The sequence below is a fragment of the Ctenopharyngodon idella genome, chromosome 5 (genome assembly GCF_019924925.1).
Source record: "Ctenopharyngodon idella isolate HZGC_01 chromosome 5, HZGC01, whole genome shotgun sequence".
In the NCBI taxonomy this organism is placed as follows: Eukaryota; Metazoa; Chordata; class Actinopteri; order Cypriniformes; family Xenocyprididae; genus Ctenopharyngodon; species Ctenopharyngodon idella.
In genome coordinates, this window is record NC_067224.1 from 17,540,316 (window position 1) to 17,563,856 (window position 23,541).

General features: G+C 35.5%; 2 protein-coding genes across 4 annotated transcripts in view; both read left to right on the plus strand.

Moving 5' to 3' along the window:
• poc5 (POC5 centriolar protein homolog (Chlamydomonas)) overlaps positions 1-23,541 on the plus strand; it is a 703,663-nt gene that overhangs the window by 195,737 nt on the left and 484,385 nt on the right. The gene's annotated exons all lie outside the window — the stretch shown is intronic.
• The window catches only part of edil3a (EGF-like repeats and discoidin I-like domains 3a), a 193,161-nt gene that overhangs the window by 104,372 nt on the left and 65,248 nt on the right, over positions 1-23,541 (plus strand). For all 3 annotated transcript variants that reach the window (XM_051893456.1, XM_051893455.1, XM_051893457.1), the window contains one exon: positions 10,529-10,642. In XM_051893456.1, the coding sequence (XP_051749416.1) occupies positions 10,529-10,642 (114 nt within the window). The remainder of the gene's footprint in view (positions 1-10,528; positions 10,643-23,541) is intronic.

Sequence of the window (23,541 nt, forward strand, 5' to 3'; positions counted from 1 at the left end):
GTCTTAGATATTGAGTGACAAGTGATATTTATATGCATTTTATGTAAGTAGTCTGCTATACGGATTTAAAAAAAAACATTTATTTGCATTACAAGATATCAGAATTCCATCTTACTTTTTGGCTATATAAATAACAACATATGCAGCAAATTGCATATTTTTGATCAGTTTGGACTAGGTTAAATAAACTATCCCATTAAAAAAAAAGAGATTTTCCTGGCTATTATGCCATATATCAGGCTTTACTGGGTTAAATCATTATCCCTCACTTTTGCCATAGAGTACACATACTTTGAAGAAATGTGATGATATCTATTATGGTAATGTTGTTTCCTCATTAACCCTCATTCTCTGATGAGACTGACTTCTGTGAAAATGCTTTGAAATGTCATTTATTTAGCAGGTGTGATCGTCTACAGAGTGTACAACAGTCTGAGAATGTGAAAAATGCATTTATTCATGGTCATTCATTGCATTTATGCACATTTAATTTCTAAAAATAAATAATGTTAACATTTTCTGGAAGCCAGAAAATGAGAACCCTGAACCACAAATCACAAGGTGATTTTTTTTTTTTTTTTTTTTTTCCTCCATCTTGCGATTCAAGGCTTCTGGTTGAAATTGTTTATAATCTGTTCTCATTAGTTTAGGAACAACATGAAGCATCAACCTGATACATGTTAAGTATGTTTTTCAAGCCCGTGGGCTCTCTCAATCCACAAACAGAACATGAGGGTTAAAAAGAATTAAAAAAATAAAAATAAAAATAAAAAACACATGAATTTACCAGGCTCATGCATGTGCACATGTAAATATGAGCGTTCACATGTGAAATTTATGAAGTTTTCCTTAAAGGGAATCCCTGGTGTTAAGACTTGTATGGCTTAATATAACGTAAATTATGTCTCTTACTGAAATAAGTTGTAGAAAACCCATGAAACATTTACGTTATTTAAAAAATCCATGACATATTTGGACCGATTTGGACAATGGGCAGCACCATTTTGTTTGCATTCTATGTCGTCAAATGGTTGCACTCACTGCTCTATGACACTGTCCTATTGCTATTTTTAACGCAACACAACTCTGAATATAATATACGATGCCACATTGTGCAGCTTTTGGTTATAATTTTCAGTCGATGAGCCACAAGAAAAGCGATGTAAGTCTTTACTGCTTTACTAGCGATATAAAGGAGAAACGAATGGGAAGTTGTGAAGAATGTGGACGAATAAAACTTCCTAAAGATCTGCGTTTTAGAAGACCACAGCTGCACCAAAAGCTGCACAATGTGGCATCGTACATTATATTCCGAGTTGTGTTGCGTTAAAAATAGTAATAGGACAGTGTCATTATAGCAGTGAGAGCAACCATTTGACATCACCGACATAGAACGCAAACAAAATGGTGCCGCCCATTGTCCAAATCGGTCCAAATATGTCATGGATTTTTTAAATAACATAAATCTTTCATGGGTTTTCTACTACATATTTCAGTAAGAGACATCATTTGTTATATTAAGCCATACAAGTCTTAACGCCAGGGGTTCCCTTTCAGGGATTTACATCATCATGATTAAATTTATGATCATTTTTGTACTCATTGACAGTACTAGCATTAAACTTCATATTATTCTGTATGATCATGTCTTACATGAATTCTGGAGCAGTGTGAGTTTTATAATATTTATAATCATATTTCCCTCAGTATTCCTTGTGTCTCAGAGTAGCACAGTGTACATGAGAGTGTTTGGTCAGCGAGCAGGAGTTCATTGACTCTGATGGCTTCTAGTTGAGGGATCTTGATGTCAGGTATGGCAGAGTTTTGTTTACCTGACCTTGAGCCTCTCAGTGTCTGTGTCTCCCCGACTGTGTGGATTAGCTACTCTTCCCCTGAGGTAATCCTCTCTCTCTCGCTCTCCCGCATGCGCTCTGACAAGCGTACACACTCTCGCTCTCCCTGAAAATCTCACACACCCACATAACAGAATTAATTGCCCCTCACTGATCTAAAGTCTCAGTCCTTAAGCTGCCTCTCACTCTAGGGTGGCTACACCATCTCAAAAGGACCTCCACTCTTGCCAGGTTGGATCTGTCTCCATGTACACCTGAAGTGCCAAATGCCACCTGATCATCTATCAATTCATCTCCAATGGTTCTGTGAGCACAATGGAAGAAAAAGCAGGAGTTCTTCCAATAAAGAAGGAGCTGAGACGCTTCTGTCATTACATGCCCACTGCAGGTGCAAGGTCTAATTGTAGTAAATTATAGTGAAAGTGCAGTGCAAACCGCAGCGCGACGCACCATCACCAAAGCCCCACGCCCCCATGTTCATTTGAGTGAATGGTAAAGATTTCAATACTTCATGCGGAGAAAGAAGGTACCATAATTTGAGTGTTTTTTGAAGATCCTCTGCTATTGAAAGGTTAAATGAGTGTATTGTGTGGTCACAGAACACTTATGTCATGATCTGAATTGAACTAAATGCACAGAGATTCACATTCATGCAGACCTGGAAGCTCTTGAAACACTTGTTTACCATACTGGTGAGTCTGAAATGTTTTCAGCTTGTTCTTTGCTATTTATTAGAGAGCATTTCATCCAAATTGCCTTTCAAAGCAGCATTCGGTTCTTCTTGATCAGTGTAAATAAACATTAGACTACTGTGAATATGCATTCATGGTAGAAAATGGCACCTGTAAATTTGTCTTTACATAACTTCTGATGTCTATGTTGCTATGTCTTCTCTCATTCGTGTGATCTGCCTCCAGTTTAATTGTTTTTAATACTACTACTACTGCTGCTGCTGCTGCTGCTACTACTACTACTACTACTACTACTGTTAATTAGCACAAAAACTTTATTATTTAATAATAATAATAATTTATTCATTTATTCATTTATTTATTTACATTTTGGACCAGTTTTCTTTAAAACAGAACAGTATTTTTTTTTTTTTTTTACCAAATTTTTCTTAACCCTAAAACAGGCAACGTGAACCACAAGTTACATAATTCTTATTGTCTTATTTAGGGCATAAGAAAGATATCAAATCCTTTTATCATTTATCATAGTCTGGTCTGTCTTGAGTATGCTGGTCACATGATTTGTTTCAAGTTTTCTGTGATCAATTAGTCAGCCTGACCTAAATCCAACATGGACACCACTGGTGCAGGACATTCAGATTTTGTAAAAAAGTAAATATATATTAATCTTACTTTTTTTTTTTTTCAGAAAAAAAAGTAAAACAACTGCTAATATTAATTGTGAGCATTGTCTTAAGATGTTGAAAAATAAAATTAAGTTATAATATATGTTGCTCGTGCTGTTATTTACCGCATTTTGAAAAGTATGTAACTCCCAGTTCATGTTGCCTGTTTAGGGTATGTAAAAAAAGAATTATCCATAGTATTGACAATGAATGGTGTTTCAAGGTATAAACTGGGCTCCCTGTACTGGTCATTGCATTATTGTGAATTTCGTTCCAGGACCGGGGCCCCTAGGGAAGTCCCTTATAGGCCTTCCAGGCCTCTGGGCCCCCTCTACACAGTCAACCTTCTCAATCTATGTATTTTGAAAAAAAAAAAAAGTGCAAATGTTAATATTCACATGTAAAACTGATTTTATTACACTTTGTTTACTACATCTTTGCCATTTTAACTAGATATTTTCTTGTAGAGTTTCACACAGCTCATTTTATGGTAGAACAGGGGTGTCCAGCCCTGCTCCTGGAGGCCCACTGTCCTGCAGGGTTTAGCTCCAACCCTGATCAAACACACCTGAAACACAAACAGATTTTACCAAAGTTTTTTTCTAAGTTATCCTGAAGACTTTGGTAAGATCTGTTTGTGTTTCAGGTGTGTTTGATCAGGGTTGGAGCTAAACCCTGCAGGACAGTGGGCCTCCAGGAGCAGGGCTGGACACCCCTGTTCTACCATAAAATGAGCTGTGTGAAACTCTACAAGAAAATATCTAGTTAAAATTGCAAAGATGTAGTCAACAAAATGTAATAAAATCAGTTTTACATGTGAATATTAACATTTGCACATTTTTTTTTTAACTTAAAATACAGTACATAGATTGAGAAGGGGGACTGTGTAGAGAGTGCCTATAAGGGTCTTCCCTAGGGGCCCTGGTCCTGGAACGAGATTTCTACTGGCCCTCCCACCACCCACTACCGTCCCCTCACTCATCACCTTGGAATTCGCAATAATGCAATGACCAGTACAGGGAGGCCAGTTTACCTTGCAACACCATTCATTGTCAATACTGTGGATAATCCTTTTTTATATATATACCCTAAACAGGCAACGTGAACTGGGAGTTACAACCCATAAAATCCAAACTACATCAAATATTTCAAAAATTCTTTTGGTTATGTTTTACTTAAGTCCAGATGATATTAAAAGTGACATGAAATGATTTTTTGCTAATCATTTTCCAGTCTTGCTTGTTTAAGGGTTAAACTGTTATTTTATGACAGGATCATAAAACAAAAGGCTCTGAAATCAGACTAGAATTATCAGAAATTAAAACTTCAAATTAAACTTCATCTACTTGTTTAGGTTTCCTCAGAAGACTACGCAGAGCAGAAGGTGCTACACAAGCGCTACTCCTTGTGTTACTGTTACTAATTGGTTTGGCCATAGGAACCACATTTTCCCATGGTCATTAAGCTGTGAACCAATTTTTTAGGAATTTGAACCAAGCAAATTTATTTTTAAGTCCCTGTAAAGGCAATTCTGAGATTTGTTTCTAAACACATTATAAATGTTAGAAATGTATTGCTGAAACACATTACAAAGACTGTGAACTGTGTAGTACTGAATTGTGGAGTTAGACCGCATTTCTGGATTTTTGGGCAGGCCTAAAATCATGGCTCGATGATGCACTGGAGCCACTGAGCATGGCCCCTCCCCTAACATTATAACTAGAGCACATTTGCATCAGTTCGCTCGCTCAATTGCGAGTTACTGTCAGTACCATTAGTTACAACAGCCTACAGTTTACTAGCTAGCTGTGCCTTTGTCATGGAAATGAGTATTACCTGGTTGCGATAATTTACAAAACAGATCGGTGTCCTTATTTAAATTTCCTAAAAATTATTATTTCAAGAAGAGGTGCATTAATTTTATGAAGAGCCACCTTGATGGAGAGCTGAGGATCTCTACCAACACTCGCCTCTGCAGTGATAATTTTACACTGGATAGTTTTATACACTTTTATCGGAAACAGCTGGGATTCACTGATAATCTGCTGTTACTGGAGAATGGGGCTGGAGAATGGGGCCAAAGTCTTTGCAGAACAGTCAACAGCTATCATGCATGTCTTTCAAAATAAAAGTCTTGCATCAGGAAAAAAAAAAAAAAAATGTTGTTGTTGTGGGCCACTCAGCAGCCCACTCAAAAAGGACTTGCGACCCACTTTTGGGTCACGACGCACCATTTAGTGGATTAGCTCAACAAATAGTCAGTGTTGATGTGCGTAGTTATATGTTCATGTTTTGTGTTTATGATGTCAGAAAGCCAAGGATTTCAGAACGAGAATGCTCTTTTTTTCTTGCGAAACAAATTTTGAGTTCTTTGAGTAATAGTATGTTTTTATAGTAGGCTGAACTCTTATCTATAAAGATTAAGGAAAATGTGATTCCTCATGATATGACCCCTTTAACGAATCAGCAAATTTGTGAAATATAAAAGTAAACATTAGCACCTAATTTTGATTTTGAAGTAGCTATTAACTTAATGATAATTTACCCTTGTCGTTGTCAGCAGTGTGCTCTCAGGTCTTTGTTTGTCAAGTTAATGATCGTTAATGAGAGCGTTAAGCCTCTCTCACTTGAATTAATTAAAACATAATCCTCGTGATTGTGACAATCTCCTGCTAGGACGATGGCACTATGTCTGACAAGGGCTTGTTTGTGCACCCATGCTAATAAAGCACGTGTTCGGAGAGGAGTGCTTAGAGCATAGTTTTCTAATTTGAAGTTGCATGGTCATTAAGATGTGTGAAGTAGTGAAGTAATTGTTGTGCATTTTGTGTTCCATCACAAGTGGTGCAGAGTTTGTTTCAGATAAACAAAAATATGCACATCAAGTGTGAAACCTACAAGTCAGATCTACTGCACACACTTTTTATGTTTTGAAGGCTAACCATTTGCTGGCATTACTAAAATTATAATTAATAGGAGCACAAATGAAGTTCATGTATGTTACATGAGCATTGGCACTGACTTTGTTGGAAAGATATGTATAAATCTCAAGCCAAACCTAGATCAGGAAAATATATAGGGATTTAGGGATTCATTTTACATATGCATTCAGTGTCTGAAAATACCAGCAGGATTTTAAGTCTTTGATTTATTAAGGCCAGATAAGTTAAGCAAATCAAGGCTGCTGTTGAATGGAAGCTTATCCTCCGAACATCAAAGCTAAGTCCTTCAGCTCTGTGATGGCTGCTTGTAACATTTTCTGCTTTTGAGATTTGTGTGTGTTCGGTTAAACCTTGCGATTTTGTCCTCGCAAGGATAGTAAAACCTGAAAACAAATAACAGCTTATAAATCATACTAGATGATGTTTTTTGGGAAAATGTAAAAATGCAGATTTTTTTTTTTTTTTTTTTTTTTTTTTTTGTGAGGGTTGTGTTTAGGGGTAGGGTTAGGGGATAGAATATATAGTTTGTACAGAATAAAAACCATTATGTCTATGGAAAGTTCTTATATGAAATCCCAACACCCAACATGTGTGTGTTTGTCAAAAACAAAATATGTAAAAATAAAGAGTATACACACTGTATATAAATACCCAAAACACAGACAAGTGATGTATAAACAGATATTATCTATAGATAAGTGCAAGGGGAAATATAATGCACATATAAAGTGTGACAGTATGCACATGCAGTATAAAACCATTGTCAATGTCAAGTGGATAATCCCATGAGGCCACAAAAGCTAAAGAGTCACCAGATCATATATATGTATTAGGGGTGTAGCGATACACAGAAGTCACAGTTCTGTACGTACCTTGGTTTTGGGATCACGATTTCGTACGATTTCGGTACAATAGGAAAAATGGTCACACTTTAGTTTCGGGTCCAATTCTCACTATTAACTAACTATTAACTATGACTCTTGCTTCAATAAATACTGCTTATTAATAATTAGTAGTTGTTAAATTTAGATATTGGGTAGGATTATGTAGAATATGGTCATGAAGAATAAGGCATTAATATCTGCGTTACAAGTAACAGCCAATATCTTAGTATTATGCGTGCTAATAAGCAACTAGTTAATAGTGAGATTTTTATTTTGAGCAGACAGTAGTGCAAAGTTTGTTTCATGTAGTGGCATTTTGTCCCCTAGTTGGTACAGTACAGCCTCCTATGGTGTATTAAGCACTAAGCAGTAAACATAATGCACTCTTGCATAGGTCATATTTTTTCATATTCATATTTTGATCACAATCAGCTACAAAACTGAAAAGCATCTTGTGTTATAAAAGTACAAAATAAATAGAATAATGAAAAATAAAACGTGTGCATTAGAAGTGTTACAGTTTGCTCCACTTAAACTATATTTAAACATTCAAATCTTAAGCCAACCCTCCTATACTTAATTTTCGCGTTCCGCTCTGTTTCGCATGCAGTTGAGTGCGCAAGCCTTTCAAAGTATTCTCCTTTGTCCATGAGTGCAGAAAGATGCATTTGACGAGTGCGCACTATTTAGTGGACTTTGTTTTCAAGTATTCGTATCATTCGCATATGCACTGTTCTTCTACTGGTCTTTTTTCTGCTGTGTTGGTTAGCAAACAGTGTTGTATTACCCCATGACTGACTGTATTCGTCGTCTGATTGCATGCCTCGAACCGTGATGTCCGTACCGTACGGTTTGGGACGAATGCATGTACCGTTATATACACTACAGTTGAAAAGTTTGGGATCAGTAAGATTTTTAATGTTTTTAAAAGAAATCTCTTATGCTCGCCAAGGCTGCATTTATTTGAAAAAATAAATAAATAATATTGTGAGATTTTATTAAAATATAAAATAACTGTTTTCTATTTGAATATATATTTACAATGTCATTTATTCCTGTGATGCAAAGCTGAATTTTCAGCATCATTACTCCAGTCTTCTGTCACATGATCCTTCAGAAATCGTTCTAATATGGTGATTTACTGAAGAAATATTTATTATTATTATCAATGTTTAAAACAGTTGTGTACAATTTTATTTCAAGATTCTTTCAGTAATAGTAAGTTCAAAAGAACAGCATTTATTTGAAATCGAAATAATTTGTAACATTATAAATGTCTTTAAATGTCACTTTTGATCAATTTAATGCCTCCTTGCTGAATAAAAGTATTAATTTCTTTATTTCCTTAAAAAAACACACACACACACACACACAAATAAAAATTCTTACTGACCCCAAACTTTTGAAAGGTAGTGTATAATGTTACAAAAGCTTTCTATTTCAGATAAATGCTGTTCTTTTGAACTTTCTATTCATCAAATAATCCTGATTTTTTTTTTATTATTATTATTATTTGGATTTTTTTTTTTTTTCAATCTTGGATTGTTTAATCGTTTGGATCTACGCAAGACGTTTGGTATATGGTCTTTTGGACAAATGTGTGATGCCACAACCTTCTCTGTTTGTCATGAACTCTTTAAAATCCAAAAAGTTACACACTTTAACTTTATTCTTTGGCCAGACTCACATGAATCTCGTCTCCTGCAGTTTGGTCTTAGAGAGTTGAGGGTTTCCCTAGACCACACGGCTATTGTGACTGTTCTTTTTCAGAAAGCAGCTGTCTGTATCCTGTTAGTCTAACCACAGAGGAATAAAGACAGAGGTGTGCTTTTCATCAGGCTAATTTATGGTGAGGCCTCTGGATGATGGGGTTGAATTTCAATGTCTCACTTCTGTGTGCACGCTGCGGTAGATGCTAAAGTGATGACCCCCATCACTGGTGAGCTCAGTATGTCTTGAAACTGATATCATCTTTTCCTGTGTGTATTTCAGTTTCTCTTCGGTAGCAGGTTGCAGCTCACTGTTCAAACACTCTGTGGGGCTCATGATGTGGGCTGATGTATAGGTCTAGTAGCTTATCATGTGTCAGTGTAAACATGTGTTATTAAAAGAAAAGACTGCATTCCCAACAAAGCAGTGCTCAGTGTTCAGCAAGGGGGTTGTGTGGGGTTTTTACATTTATTTACATTGGCATTTACATTTATATTGATTTTCTTGCCTTGAACAGTCACTTCAACAGGATGTTAAAGGTACAAATTGCTTATTGGAATTAATTTTACCATTGTTTATCCTAACTTCAGGATGCTCCAATGCTGTTGTTCCTTTTTAAGTAAACTTTATGAATATCATTTTATAATAAAAGACAGTCGGAGATGTGTGGGACCTGGACTTACGTGTGGGCGAAACAAGTTTAATCCATCTTGGATCATCTCCCAATCCCACAATCCCCTTCTATACATTGTTCCTGCAGGGCTCCCAACGATATATATCGTATTTTGTCATTTTGCTCAGTAAAATATTTAATCAGGTGTGTGTGTGTGTGTGTGTGTGTGTGTGTGTGTGTATGGAAATATAGGTAGCACTACAAAGGGTTTCATTTATTAACATTAGTTAACTACTTTATTTAACTGAAAATACTTCTAAAGCATTTATTAATCTAAGTTCATGTTAATCCCAACATTTACTAAAACATAATTACAATCCAATCAAATGTCATATCTGTTAATATTATTTAATGGACTTGACTTAACACAAACTATATATATATATATATATACAGTCAAACCAAAATGTATTCAGACACCTCGAACATTTCATTCATTAATACAGTTTATTCACTATAGTTTAAAAAATGGTAATAAAATATGACAAGATCTCAGAGTTAAACTGTGTCAGAAAAAAATTAATCTTAATTATGTTAGATAACACTTAAGCAAAACATGGTCAGGTCAAAGTGTCTGAATAATTTTAGGTTCCAAATTCTTATCAATTTTACTGTTAGTCCACTATATGAAGAATTTTTGGGTATAATATGTCACAGTTTACTTTATTTTGCTATCCTCACTTACATAAATGAACTATAGTGTCCTGCACCCACTAGTAAAAATATACCAAAAATATCAAAAATCTCTGAATAACTTTTGGTTTGACTGTATATATATATATATATATTTCTGCCTCAGTTTCCGTTTCTTGTGTCTGTTTCAGATGTAACACAGTTTTGTATTTATTCATGTTTAATTCATCAAGGACTTGCTAGCGAGAGGGTGTTTTTGCTTTATTGTCAATAGTCAACATTTTTAATCGCTATAATTTGATTACATGGCTGGAATTTTCTTCTAAGCTGTAAGGAAAGAAACAAATATCAAATAACAAACGATACAAACCCAATAAATGGCCTCTACCAGTGAATTTGAATGAGAGATGTTCCAGTAATTGCCTTTAAGCCTGATATAAATGATTCCTTTTTCATTTTTTTTTTTCTTCCTGCAGATGTTAATGAATGTGAGAGAAGCCCCTGTAGAAACGGAGGGATCTGCACAGATCTCGTTGCGAACTATTCCTGTGAATGCCCAGGAGAATATATGGGGAGAAACTGCCAGTACAGTAAGTTCATGTTCGTGTTTTTATGGATGCTTCCTTCCCTGTCCCATTTCTTCTCCCTCAGTCCATCCAGTGGGCTTTATATTAAGTGAATTTTGTGACAGTTCAGAGCATCTGTTTCACTGGGTCTATGGAGAAGGATGCGAGAACAGCGGAGAACAGACAGTTATGCCCACACACAAAAGACACATTGTGGCAGGGTGAACAGAGACGGGAACAGTGGGTGTGGCGTCATGCCTCGGAAAGGGATTTAATTGAAATAAAACAAACATAAACTATTGAAAAGAGATGATTTGGAATATTGTTACATAATGAAAGGGGGCGAGATGTTTTAGCATCTTTTTGGGACCTGACAGCCATTGCTTGCACTCCCAAAAGTTAGCTTACCCAATTTCTTCCTCAAAAACTGCGTGTATGAGGGAAGAGACCGAGGCATGCTTGGCAATTAAAGGCAACAGTGATGGAGTGAACAGGGTGGTTTTACATTCATCACACTCATCTCACACTATGCAAACTGGAGTCATATTTCATGTATCTTTCCTTTTCAATTCAGTAGTCAATGCTGATGTACCAGGCTAATATTTTAACATAAGCTCTATAAAAGAACTGAAACACTTTGATTTAGGTATGATCAAATGCTTTGATGAAATAGTATTTCATCACCTTTCATCACCATTTTATCTGCATTATGTAAAACATTTATATTGCTGCTGCTGTTTTTTGAATAAATGGTCAATGAGACCAAGAGAAAGATGCAGATGGATGGAGTGTGACTGAATTGCTGAGAGAGAGAGAGAGAGAGAGAGAGAGAGATGGCAAGAGACAGAATATGTCATTTGTTCACAATAGATATGCTTTATCACCATGAATCAAAAGGGATATTAGTTTTCTCTGGGTTATTTGAGATATCTCAAGACATTTATTAAATGGAGACAAACACCTCTATCATCCTTTTCACGGTTATTACTTTAAACATTAGCAATTTTATACCAGCTTCCAAAATAATGATCAATATATATATATATATATATATATATATATATATATATATATATTTTTTTTAAACAATTTGTGGGCTTTTAGTTTAATGATGGCTGTTAGTTTAATATTGTGGGCTGTTAGTTTAATGAGGAAAAAACCAAAACAATTAATTCTTCAATTATAATTGTGTTAAAAACTGCACAACAGAATGGAATAGAATGCTTTCATCTGCCATAGTGATGCCATTTTCAGTTATCTTCTCTTTTTTCTTTTTACATGAGCACAACAATACACAAATTAACAAATAATTTGTGCATGAATTATCTTTATTTGTTTTTTTTTCTGCAAAAAAAAAAAAAAAAAAAAAAAAATATATATATATATATATATATATATATATATATATATATATATATATATATATATATTATTATTATTATTATCTATTTTTTTTTTTGCAGAAAAAAAACCCAAATAAAGATAATTCATGCACAAATTATTTGTTAATTTGTGTATTATTTGTGAATTTGATTAATTGTGATTAATTTGATTAATCAGGATATTGTTCTGTTAATCCAATTAAAAATGCTATTAATTGACAGCCATAATAAATGGCACGCACACACAAACACAGGCAGCCATATTAAAAAAGAAATAAATTCTCTTCCAAACCAAGCCCAGGAAGATGTCACAACATACCTAGAATGAGTTTGACCAAAGCCCTGTCAGAAAGCCTTCACTCATGTCTTCCCACACTGCTAAAATCGATTGCTGCTAAATTCCCCCAGTCATTTGACTGACAGTCTCGCTCTATTCATTTCACCTTTTTGTCATGTTGAATCACTGCCACCTTCTTTGCTTTATTATGTATGGCAAGCTGGCACACTGCAAATCATTTGCATGTTGAAAGTTTAAGGTTCCCCTCACTCTCTCTCTGTCTGTCTTTCTCTTTGGGTTAGAAATGCTGTAACAATGTAACTACTTCTTGACAGTAATAATAAAATAAAGAAACAAATAAATCTATTCAGTCAAAGCCAGCCATACTGGCTCAAAAAGAGTATTTGGACAAATAAGTCACATTTAATTGTTTTAGTTTTCTTCTTTCTTTCTTTCTGAAATGTCTCTAAAATGGCTTAATTGTCCAAATATTTTTTTTGGGTGGGGGGTCAGTGTATATCGGGAAACATCATACATCACAAGTAAAATTTTCCATGTGTGTAGACAATCATTTAAGAATGGATTGAATTTGCATGTTGTCTTTGCTCACATTGTCAAACTGCATGTTCTTGCATAAGAAAGTCTCTTGTGCATATAGCTGTGAATGAGCAGAATATCAATGAAATGTGTAGTTGCCTATAATGACAGGATATCTCAGTATTTAAAATGACAAAGCATGCAGCTCCCAGCATATCAATATCATGTCATACTGCTGTAAGGATCTCAGAATATGACAAGTCATCTTGATAAGCTGTCACAGTCAAATCAAAAGGCCAAACTTTATACTGCAGTGTATTTACATTCCTCTGTGTAATCATAGGCAGTTGCTATTGGCTCAAGTGTTGAAGGCATTAATTGAAGTCTGCAGCAGCGTTTTCCCACAGAGAAACTGTTCTCACAGTTTGCTTTGACATTTACTTGTGTGCTTGCTCATCATGTTCAACACAACTGACATGAACATATTGTCAGGATGTTTGCATGTTTTCATTTACCCCCATGTTGACAAAGTTCCTGTGTAAATTGATGGTTACATCTCTGTTGTACAAAGTTGCCTTTGCTTTAAATGGCTTGAAAGTTTTGAGTAACTAGACTTGTTAAAAATCTAAAACAGAGCTTGATTTTGTACTTTCTATAAACAAATTAAATTATTATTAGTAGTAGTACTGGTATTATAAAATAATAATAATAATTACAAGATTTCTAATTTTTGGATAGCTCTGTTCACAATGCATATCATCAATACAAGTGTGTACCAAAGGAAATCCAGTAAAAAATATTCTTTCAGAACAATGTCTTGGTAACAGGCTCGGGCAAAATTGGCTTCAAAATTTAGGAACCTTATAAGAAAATAGAACTTCTTAGACATAATCTTGATTATTTAGTTCCATTTGAAAGAAAGAATTTCCCCAAATTTTCCAATTTACCCAAATAGTAAGTCCCCTCCCCACCCCAACCCTGATCCATAATAAATAAGGAATAATTGACGATGGGCCATTGAATTATTAGAAAATAATGCACACCCAAGGTGACAATGTGGCCACGACATAAAACAGAGGCTGTAAGGACATTTGAAATAACTGAAATAATTTGATATGGAACTGTAATGCAGTCAAGACCTGCCTGGAACTACTTTAGCTGTGCGTTTCCTAGAGAAAAAAAAACTGCACACCTTAGAGCATTCATCAGCCAATCAGAATCAAGCCCTGTAGTATAATGTTATTTATTAAATACTATGCTATAATACATGTGTATGTTAAAGGGTTAGTTCAACCAAAAATGAAAATTATGTAATTTATTACTCACCCTCATGTCGTTCCACACCCGTAAGACCTTTGTTCATCTTTGGAACACAAATTAAGATATTTTTGATAAAATCCGATGGCTCAGTGAGGCCTGATTCGAACAAAAGATTTGTAAAGCTTCAAAGCTTCATGAAGCAGTGTTTTGAAATCGCCCATCACTAGATATTGTTGAATAAAATCGCTATTTATTTATTTATTTATTTTCGGTGCACAAAAAGTATTCTCGTCATTTTATAATATTAAGGATGAACCACTGTACTCACATGAAATGTTTTAAATATGTCTTTAGTAACTTTCTGGGCATTGAAAAAGGAAATGATCTTGCTGTCAATGCAGGCCTCACTGAGCCATCGGATTTTATTAAAAATATCTTAATAGGTCTTACGGGTGTGGAACGGCATGAGGGTGAGTAATAAATGACATAATTTTCATTTTTGTGTGAACAAATCCTTTAACATGGGCAATTCATGTGGAAAAATTAAATGCATCATTAAAAACTACACTTGTAGCAGTTATATTAATTTATTTGAAATTCATTTTATCTTAATACCTCTTTCTTAATACTTAGATTTGAAAAATAAATAAATAAATATCTGTACCCTATTTTGTAAACTCAAGATCAGTAACTGAAATGGAATTAAAAATGAGGCACAACTGTAAAATTAAGGGCATAACTGTACTTAGAAAAATAAATAAAATAAAATATTGTTTTGTGTCATGAAAAAATAGGAAAACAGTTGCCAATGGAAATTAACAAAAAGTTGTCAGTGATATGAATGAAAGTTTATTGTGAAAAATGGCACAGTCAGATAATCCATCTCTTGAGAGAACATCCATCATTTTCATCAGTTTTGAAATCAATATTTGGCAGCTTATTTATTCCAGAAGGAGCTCCTCATAGACATTTATTCTCCATCCAACCATTAGTCAGTATAGAGTGCCAGTGAATTCATGGAGCCAGGGCCATCGCTAAAATTCATGGGGCCCAGGACAAAATATTTATGGTTTGATGCCTATATTCCCTAACAGAGAGGACCTTAGTGAGCCCAGGACAACCTATGACAAATTTGATTTAGGGTAAAATATGTAAATGCCTTTCCATATTTGTGGAAAATTGATTAGCAGATTAGCTGTTCAATAAGGTTTTTGGATACAGAGGGAAAGGCGCATGTGTGTGTGTTGAGAGGGAGTGTGAGGAAAAGAAAATAATCAAATGTCCAGCGAGGAGCCATTCCTGATTAGAATGAAAAATTCTAAGCAACAAAATATTAAGGGATCCTTATGAAGAATCTCAACATGTGTTCTTGGTTCACCTCATGCAGAGAGATATAAAGATGTGAGATGAAGTTCTGAAGACCCATTTAAGATTTTTTTTTTTTTTTTTTTTTTTGCTTAGTCAAAGGATATTTTCATTAAAAGTAACCGGTGGAAAATCCAGTTTTCAAAGGATGTTATTTCAGTAGAAGAAATATAGATGTGCTAAACGGGAAATGGCAAACTGGAATAAATCGAAGCATTGTTCAGAACCCACAGCAGGACATTACAGTCAAAAAGTACAATCTTAAATGGAAATCACATAATAAATATCCATTTTAAGAGCATGTTCATATGCTTCTACAGTGACTTTATTTAGTTTCAGGGAGCGCCAGTTTCAGAGGTTAAAGTTTGAGGTAATACTTTAACCTTAAAGGGTTAGTTCACTCAAAAATGAAAATAATGTCATTTATTACTCACCTTCATGCTGTTCCACACCCGTAAGACCTTTGTTCATCTTCGGAACACAAATTAAGATATTTTTGTTGAAATCCGATGGCTCAGTGAGGCCTGTATAGCCAGCAATGACATTTCCTCTCTCAAGATCCATGAATGTACTAAAAACATATTTAAATTAGTTCATGTGAGTACAGTGGTTCAATATTAATATTATAAAGCGACGAGAATATTTTTGGTGTGGGAAAAAAAAAAAAAAACGACTTATATAGTGATGGCCGATTTCAAAACACTGCTTCATGAAGCTTCGGAGCATTATGAATCAGCGTGTCGAATCGGCCATCACTATATAAGTCGTTATTTTGTTGTTTTTGGCGCATCAAAAATATTCTTGTCGCTTTATAATATTAATATTGAACCACTGTACTTACATGAACTGATTTAAATATGTTTTTAGTACATTAATGGATCTTGAGAGAGGTCAAAGCTGGCTATGCAGGCCTCACTGAGCCATCGGATTTCAACAAAAATATCTTAATTTGCGTTCCGAAGATTAACAAAGGTCTTACGGGTGTGGAACGGCATGATGGTGAGTAATAAATGACATTATTTTAATTTTTGAGTGAACTAACCCTTTAAAACTCATGTTTTACAGATATAAAAAAAAAATAAAATAAAATAAAACAAAATAAAAGTTAAATAATCAAAACTGTTTTCAGATGTTGTGCTTGTGGCTGTATCCATTTTAATCTTGACAAGGAGAAGCTAATTCCCATGCAGTTCTTTCTCATTAGCACAAGCACCAAAGATTGAGGTGGCCTTCAATTCAATTTATAGATTATATAGGTCTGGTTAGAAATGGATTCAACTGTCGCACCGCTGTGCCTGTAGCATTAGTGATGGCCACTGTCTGTTGGGCTGCTGATGTATGCTGGAAGGTCAGTAGAAGAGCTGCACACTGCTGCTGTTGCTGTGGTGGGCGGCTGGCAGGCAACTCATTCAAGATGGTAGATCACACACCGAGCCTCGTGTCATCACAAGTCACAACGGCGCCAGAGAGAAAATCTGAACGAAAGGGATCCACTGATGCTCATACAATGATAGACAGAATATCTCTGGGAAATGCTGCCAGCAGTCCTTATGCTTCACAATGTGTAAACCAAACTGAATGTTGTGTATCAGTGTTAATAGGACTAATCCAGTGGTTCTTTTTGCCACTAACCCTTTAATTTTCATCCATTGGAACACAAAAGGAGATGGACAAGCGATGAAAGAATGGTAAATGTAACTGTAAAGCTTTAAAAATCGTCCATACGCTATGATTCACAGATCAAATGTCATGTCGTTATACACAGAAAATCCTCCTCTCCTTCATTCGAATCTGCTGTATTAATGCAGCTATTCAGAACTGAATTGAAAAGAACTTTTAAATTCCAAGTCAGTTCTTGAATTGGATGGATGGATGGATGGAATATGTGCTGTTTTTTTTTTTCCAGAGAAATCACATATATTACCGTTAAGTCCTATAACACTGTACTTGCAGTCTCCATTGGGCTTAAATTAATACCCTACAGAGAAACAACAGATCCACAATGATAAAAGAGCTGTATGGCATTCGTGAAACATATCTCTTTGATGTTAAAATTGTGAAAATAAGAAATTCAGCACGGTATAAAAAAAGACATGGCAAGAAAGAGGGAAAAAAAGAGAGAGAGGATAAGTTTTGAGTTATTTTTTATTTTTTTTGTTTTGACATAATTGAACTCTGAATCCACGGATCCACAGCAAACAGAAATCTGTTGTGACTGTAGGTGTCATAAGTTTACTCTTGTGATGTGCCTGCTCTTTGATTCCTCACAAAACTGTCTTTGTGATTGAGGGATAAAAAGGGAAGAGGCAAAACAGAAACTTCTGACTCTTTCAAACAGCACCAGGCAATTGAGATGAATCAATCGGGAGCTATGGAGTGCCAAGCCTGGGTAAATATTAGTATTGAGCACCAGGGGTAAAGAAAAGGCACCTGAAATGTCAAAGCCCAAATTGAATTGAAGATGTATATCAACACAGTGGCCTATGTGCATTTCCAAACAATCAGACCACCACTAGGAATGTATTTGCTATGCAGGAGAAGAGGGATTCTGAAAAATATTAATAGATGTATTTGTGGGGTTACAACCCAGGCAACATTGTTAAATTACACAGAAATGGAGTGGAAAATGAGGGCGTGTGTGTTGGTTTGGTGTGGTGATGCTGTGCATTCAGAACAGGCAGTAGACGGTGGACATTTAGATTATCTCTACAGCAGAACACCAAATGTCATCTTGCTCATTTCTTCATCTTAGTAGTTTTTTTTTTTTTTTTTTGGTTTTAATCAGACTAGGAACTAGAGCACTGTTATTATCTTGTTGTAAGGTGGTAGGTTTGAAACTGACAGATTCACAACTGTGAGAAAAGGCAATAGAGATGTGCTGATGACTCAAAAATCTTTAAATATATATATTAGGGCTGTCAACGTTACCACATTAACGCACGCGATTAATTCAAAATCCTTAACGCGTTTTTAATGCATAATGCAAAAAAATAAAAAAAAATTATAATTTAATGCAAAAAAAATTACGGAAGCATGTGAAATTGCGTCATAACGTAATTTACGTCACACAGTTAGATGATCTTAAAGTCCATGCTGATTATATCAGAGATGACAGAGAGAATTATTCATTCCAGTGTCTGTTTCGCTTTAAAACATGAACTCTCTGTCATATTCTGTCATTGTATCTGAAGAGCGCAAGCCCTCCCGCATCGCGCTGTTCCTGTCTGAAGGGAACGTCGAAACATCCTACCGCTGTATGGCCAGATGATATGAAAACTATGTTTCTCGGCTGGATAAAGCAAACCAGCGTCTTGCTATGAAAGTTTTGATGGATAAGAATTGCAATCAAAGTAAAGACAATTGTGGTGATGTACAGAAGCACGTGTGAGTCCGTTATATTGATGGGCAAACAAATCATGTAGGCCTATGAGCGCTCTCGACGTACTGATCGCACATTGTATTTATGCACAGACACATTTCAGTACGTTCACTTTGTTTTCACACACATTCAGGATAATGTTTGGATTTGTCCTGTGTATGTTGCTGTGTACTTTAGTATATATGCAGGTCAAGGCAGTTGGTTTAGGTTTTTTTTGGCATCTCCATGTGGTCCTGTTCAGTATCGCAACTTGACTTGTCTAAAATGTAAACAAGCTCTTTGCTGTTGCACATACTATACAATGTGAATTCTGAAACGTTTTTTTGCTGTGATTTTTTTTTAATGGGTGCTTTGGTGTACTTAAATGTATGAATTATATGAAATCATATCATTTGGTTATTTGGTGTCCTTTTTTGGAAAGACTTCTAAATTTACCTTGAAAAAAGCTGAAAAATACAGTTTTGTGAAAATCACACTTCAATCTGATGGTTTTTGCTAGATATAGGCAATGATGGCAAAATGGACGTGTTAATAGATAAATGGTGTATGCTTAATTTCACGATAAGTGTGCGCGATTAATTGCGATTAAAAAATAATATATATATATATATATATATATATATATATATATATATACAGTGGGTATGGAAAGTATTCAGACCCCCTTAAATTTTTCACTCTTTGTTATATTGCAGCCATTTGCTAAAATCATTTAAGTTTTTTTCCTCATTAATGTACACACAGCACCCCATATTGACAGAAAAACACAGAATTGTTGACATTTTTGCAGATTTATTAAAAAAGAAAAACTGAAATATCACATGGTCCTAAGTATTCAGACCCTCTGCTCAGTATTTAGTAGAAGCACCCTTTTGATCTAATACAGCCATGAGTCTTTTTGGGAAAGATGCAACAAGTTTTTCACACCTGGATTTGGGGATCCTCTGCCATTCCTCTCCAGTTCTGTCAGGTTGGATGGTAAACGTTGGTGGACAGCCATTTTTAGGTCTCTCCAGAGATGCTCAATTGGGTTTAAGTCAGGGCTCTGGCTGGGCCATTCAAGAACAGTCACGGGGTTGTTGTGAAGCCACTCCTTCGTTATTTTAGCTGTGTGCTTAGGGTCATTGTCTTGTTGGAAGGTAAACCTTCGGCCCAGTCTGCGGTCCTGAGCACTCTGGAGAAGGTTTTCGTCCAGGATATCCCTGTACTTGGCCGCATTCATCTTTCCCTCGATTGCAACCAGTCGTCCTGTCCCTGCAGCTGAAAAACACCCCCACAGCATGATGCTGCCACCACCATGCTTCACTGTTGGGACTGTATTGGACAGGTGATGAGCAGTGCCTGGTTTTCTCCACACATACCGCTTAGAATTAAGGCCAAAAAGTTCTATCTTGGTCTCATCAGACCAGAGAATCTTATTTCTCACTGTCTTGGAGTCCTTCAGGTGTTTTTTCATGTGTCTTGCACTGAGGAGAGACTTCCGTCGGGCCACTCTGCCATAAAGCCCTGACTGGTGGAGGGCTGCAGTGATGGTTGGCTTTCTACAACTTTCTCCCATCTCCCGACTGCATCTCTGGAGCTTAGCCACAGTGATCTTTGGGTTCTTCTTTACCTCTCTCACCAAGGCTCTTCTCCCCCGATAGCTCAGTTTGGCCGGACAGCCAGCTCTAGGAAGGGTTCTGGTCGTCCCAAACGTCTTCCATTTAAGGATTATGGAGGCCACTGTGCTCTTAGGAACCTTAAGTGCAGCAGAAATTTTTTTGTAACCTTGGCCAGATCTGTGCCTTGCCACAATTCTGTCTCTGAGCTCTTCAGGCAATTCCTTTGACCTCATGATTCTCATTTGCTCTGACATGCACTGTGAGCTGTAAGGTCTTATATAGACAGGTGTGTGGCTTTCCTAATCAAGTCCAATCAGTATAATCAAACACAGCTAGACTCAAATGAAGGTGTAGAACCATCTCAAGGATGATCAGAAGAAATGGATAGCACCTGAGTTAAATATATGAGTGTCACAGCAAAGGGTCTGAATACTTAGGACCATGTGATATTTCAGTTTTTCTTTTTTAATAAATCTGCAAAAATGTCAACAATTCTGTGTTTTTCTGTCAATATGGGGTGCTGTGTGTACATTAATAAGGAAAAAAAATGAACTTAAATGATTTTAGCAAATGGCTGCAACATAACAAAGAGTGAAAAATTTAAGGGGGTCTGAATACTTTCCGTACCCACTGTAAATATTTTTTAAAACATCTGCAAGTAAAACGCTGCGTTTATATAGAACTGTCTCTTTACGACCACAACAAACAGGACACTTTTCAGACGCGCATTCCAACTTCGCCTCAGCGCCAGGCACAAGTCAAATGAGCGCGGAAAAGATAGGTGAGGACGAGGGAGCTTTACTTGAACAACAGTGAACTGCGGTCAGACGAGATGTTGTCAGGCTATGTCAGTAAAACTCAGAAAAATGAACATGACTGTTCAATCAGCCGTTATACTGTGCTTGTGGCGCGCACTCAAGAATTGCACGCGCAAATGCGGCGGCACGCGCTGCACATTACTTTATTATAGCTTGAATAAAGCGCAAATGAAACTACAAGCATGCACCACCTTTCTTTTGTTGTAAATTAAGTCATGAAATTATCAAACATGCGATTAAAGCTGCCTCAAAACTGTGCATGCATAGGCTATTTGTTGACATTGTTTCAAAGCAATTGTTATCCAATTTGTTGGCCTTAAAACGTCTTAAAATGCACGTCTATACCAAGGAAATCAAAATTTTTTCGGGGGACCATGCCCCCGTACCCCCCTAGACTAGTAAACTACATTTTGTGACCTCGTAATTATGAAACCCAGTGTACGGCCCTGGTTCTATTTTATTTAACGAAATATGAGGTAAATGTGTATTTCTCCAAATGTGCGCACTTTGGGACTAAACCTTTGTATATGCACTGTGATCAAAAATAAATAGGAGCAAACGCGATTGAATGTAGAGGTTTGTGTCTCCTTTTTCTATTAAAAAAAATCAATAACTACTGCATGATTTTGCATGATTTTGCATTCCTATTAGAAATTAAGAATTGTTAGTGTCATTGTAAATAGTGGTGCAAATATCGAAACTATCTAATCTGTCTAATACTTCAAAACTCAAGGTTAAATCAGAATATTTATTGTAAAAATGTTTCTGTAACAAAAATTAGTATATAGCTCCACTGTGGTTTGTGATTTATTTTCAAAAGAAAAAAAAAGACAAAAAAAAAAAAAAAAAAAACCTTTTCAAAACATCCCCCCCCCCCTCTGGTTTATATATATATTTATATAATATATATATATTAATGGCAATGATAGATAGATAGATAGATAGATAGATAGATAGATAGATAGATAGATAGATAATTTTGAATTGATATACAATGTAATTGTTGTAACTTGTAAATGTAACTTTCACTATAGTGTAAAGATTTAATGTGAATTAATTTCTCCACAAGGATATCAGTTCAACTGCTGTTATAAATATGCAGTGGTCTCTGTTACTTATGGTCAGAAGTTCAGCGTAAAAGTTCTGATGGTAATTTCATGATTTACACCTCTTGACCTTTTATTCACATTCATAACCTTATCCATCCATTTCAGATTGATGTAGTCAGATTTATGCAGTATTTCTTCAAGACAAACTTTGTAATGTCTTTCAGCGTTATGTTAAGAAATGAACTGTTTTTCATAAGTGGTGAACTAGCCAGCCACATAGTGGTTAGTCTGCATCTTGTTCATCTTTAAAAGGTTTTCCTTTTATTTTCTCTGTCTGGGAAACAGTAGATTGTCTAGCAGCAGGCGTGCTAAGTTTCCTACAACACTGCATTTATCTGGTTTCTGCATTCTATTGTTGTCATTTTTTGGTCTTTGGAAACACATGCAGAAATGTTGTCTTCCTCCACAGTTTGGTTTTAATTCTCTGGTTTGATCTTGCATTAAGTTTATCAATAAATAAAATTTCCTGTTACTGTAATGTAAATAACATTTAATTAGATATGTATTCATATATTTAATTTTAAGATAACTTAACTTTTTTATTTAAAAGAACAAAACTGCAAGACTAACATAGCTTACATTTCTATAAAAAAAATAATAAAATAAATAAATAATAAAAAATAATAATTATAATAATTAAAAAAAAAAAAAATACTGTACTGGTTTCTCCTAGTATATGCCCCTGCTGGACAGCACAGGCCAAATGAAAATAGCAGGCAGAGAAAAAGAAGCAAAGTAAGGGCTTGAATAATTGAATCATCCTCTTAGCCCTTAAGAGGGGAGGTAATGGAGGAATGTCTTTGTACATATCAGTGTTAAGTAAACAAACTCACAAACATCCTCTCTTTCCCAGAAGGCTTTGAGGAAGTTCATTTTAAGGATGATGATTCAGCATTCCGGTATTGATTTGGTTGATGGGTGACTAATTACTGGAACCTTTTTAAATTGGAACAGACAAGGTTCAGTTGCGAGTTGCATAAAGAGGGATGTTTGATGTAAGGACGTAAGGACTAAAGAGGGTCTAAGTGTCTTAGTAATTCCACTGGGACAAAAAGAGAGAGATGCAGGTTTATATGCTTACCATTTGCTGTATACTGTTTTTTTTTTGTTTTGTTTTTTTTTGTGAAAAAAATGAAAGCTTTCAGCACGGATGTATTAAATTGATAAAACATGACAGTAAAGACATTTATAATGT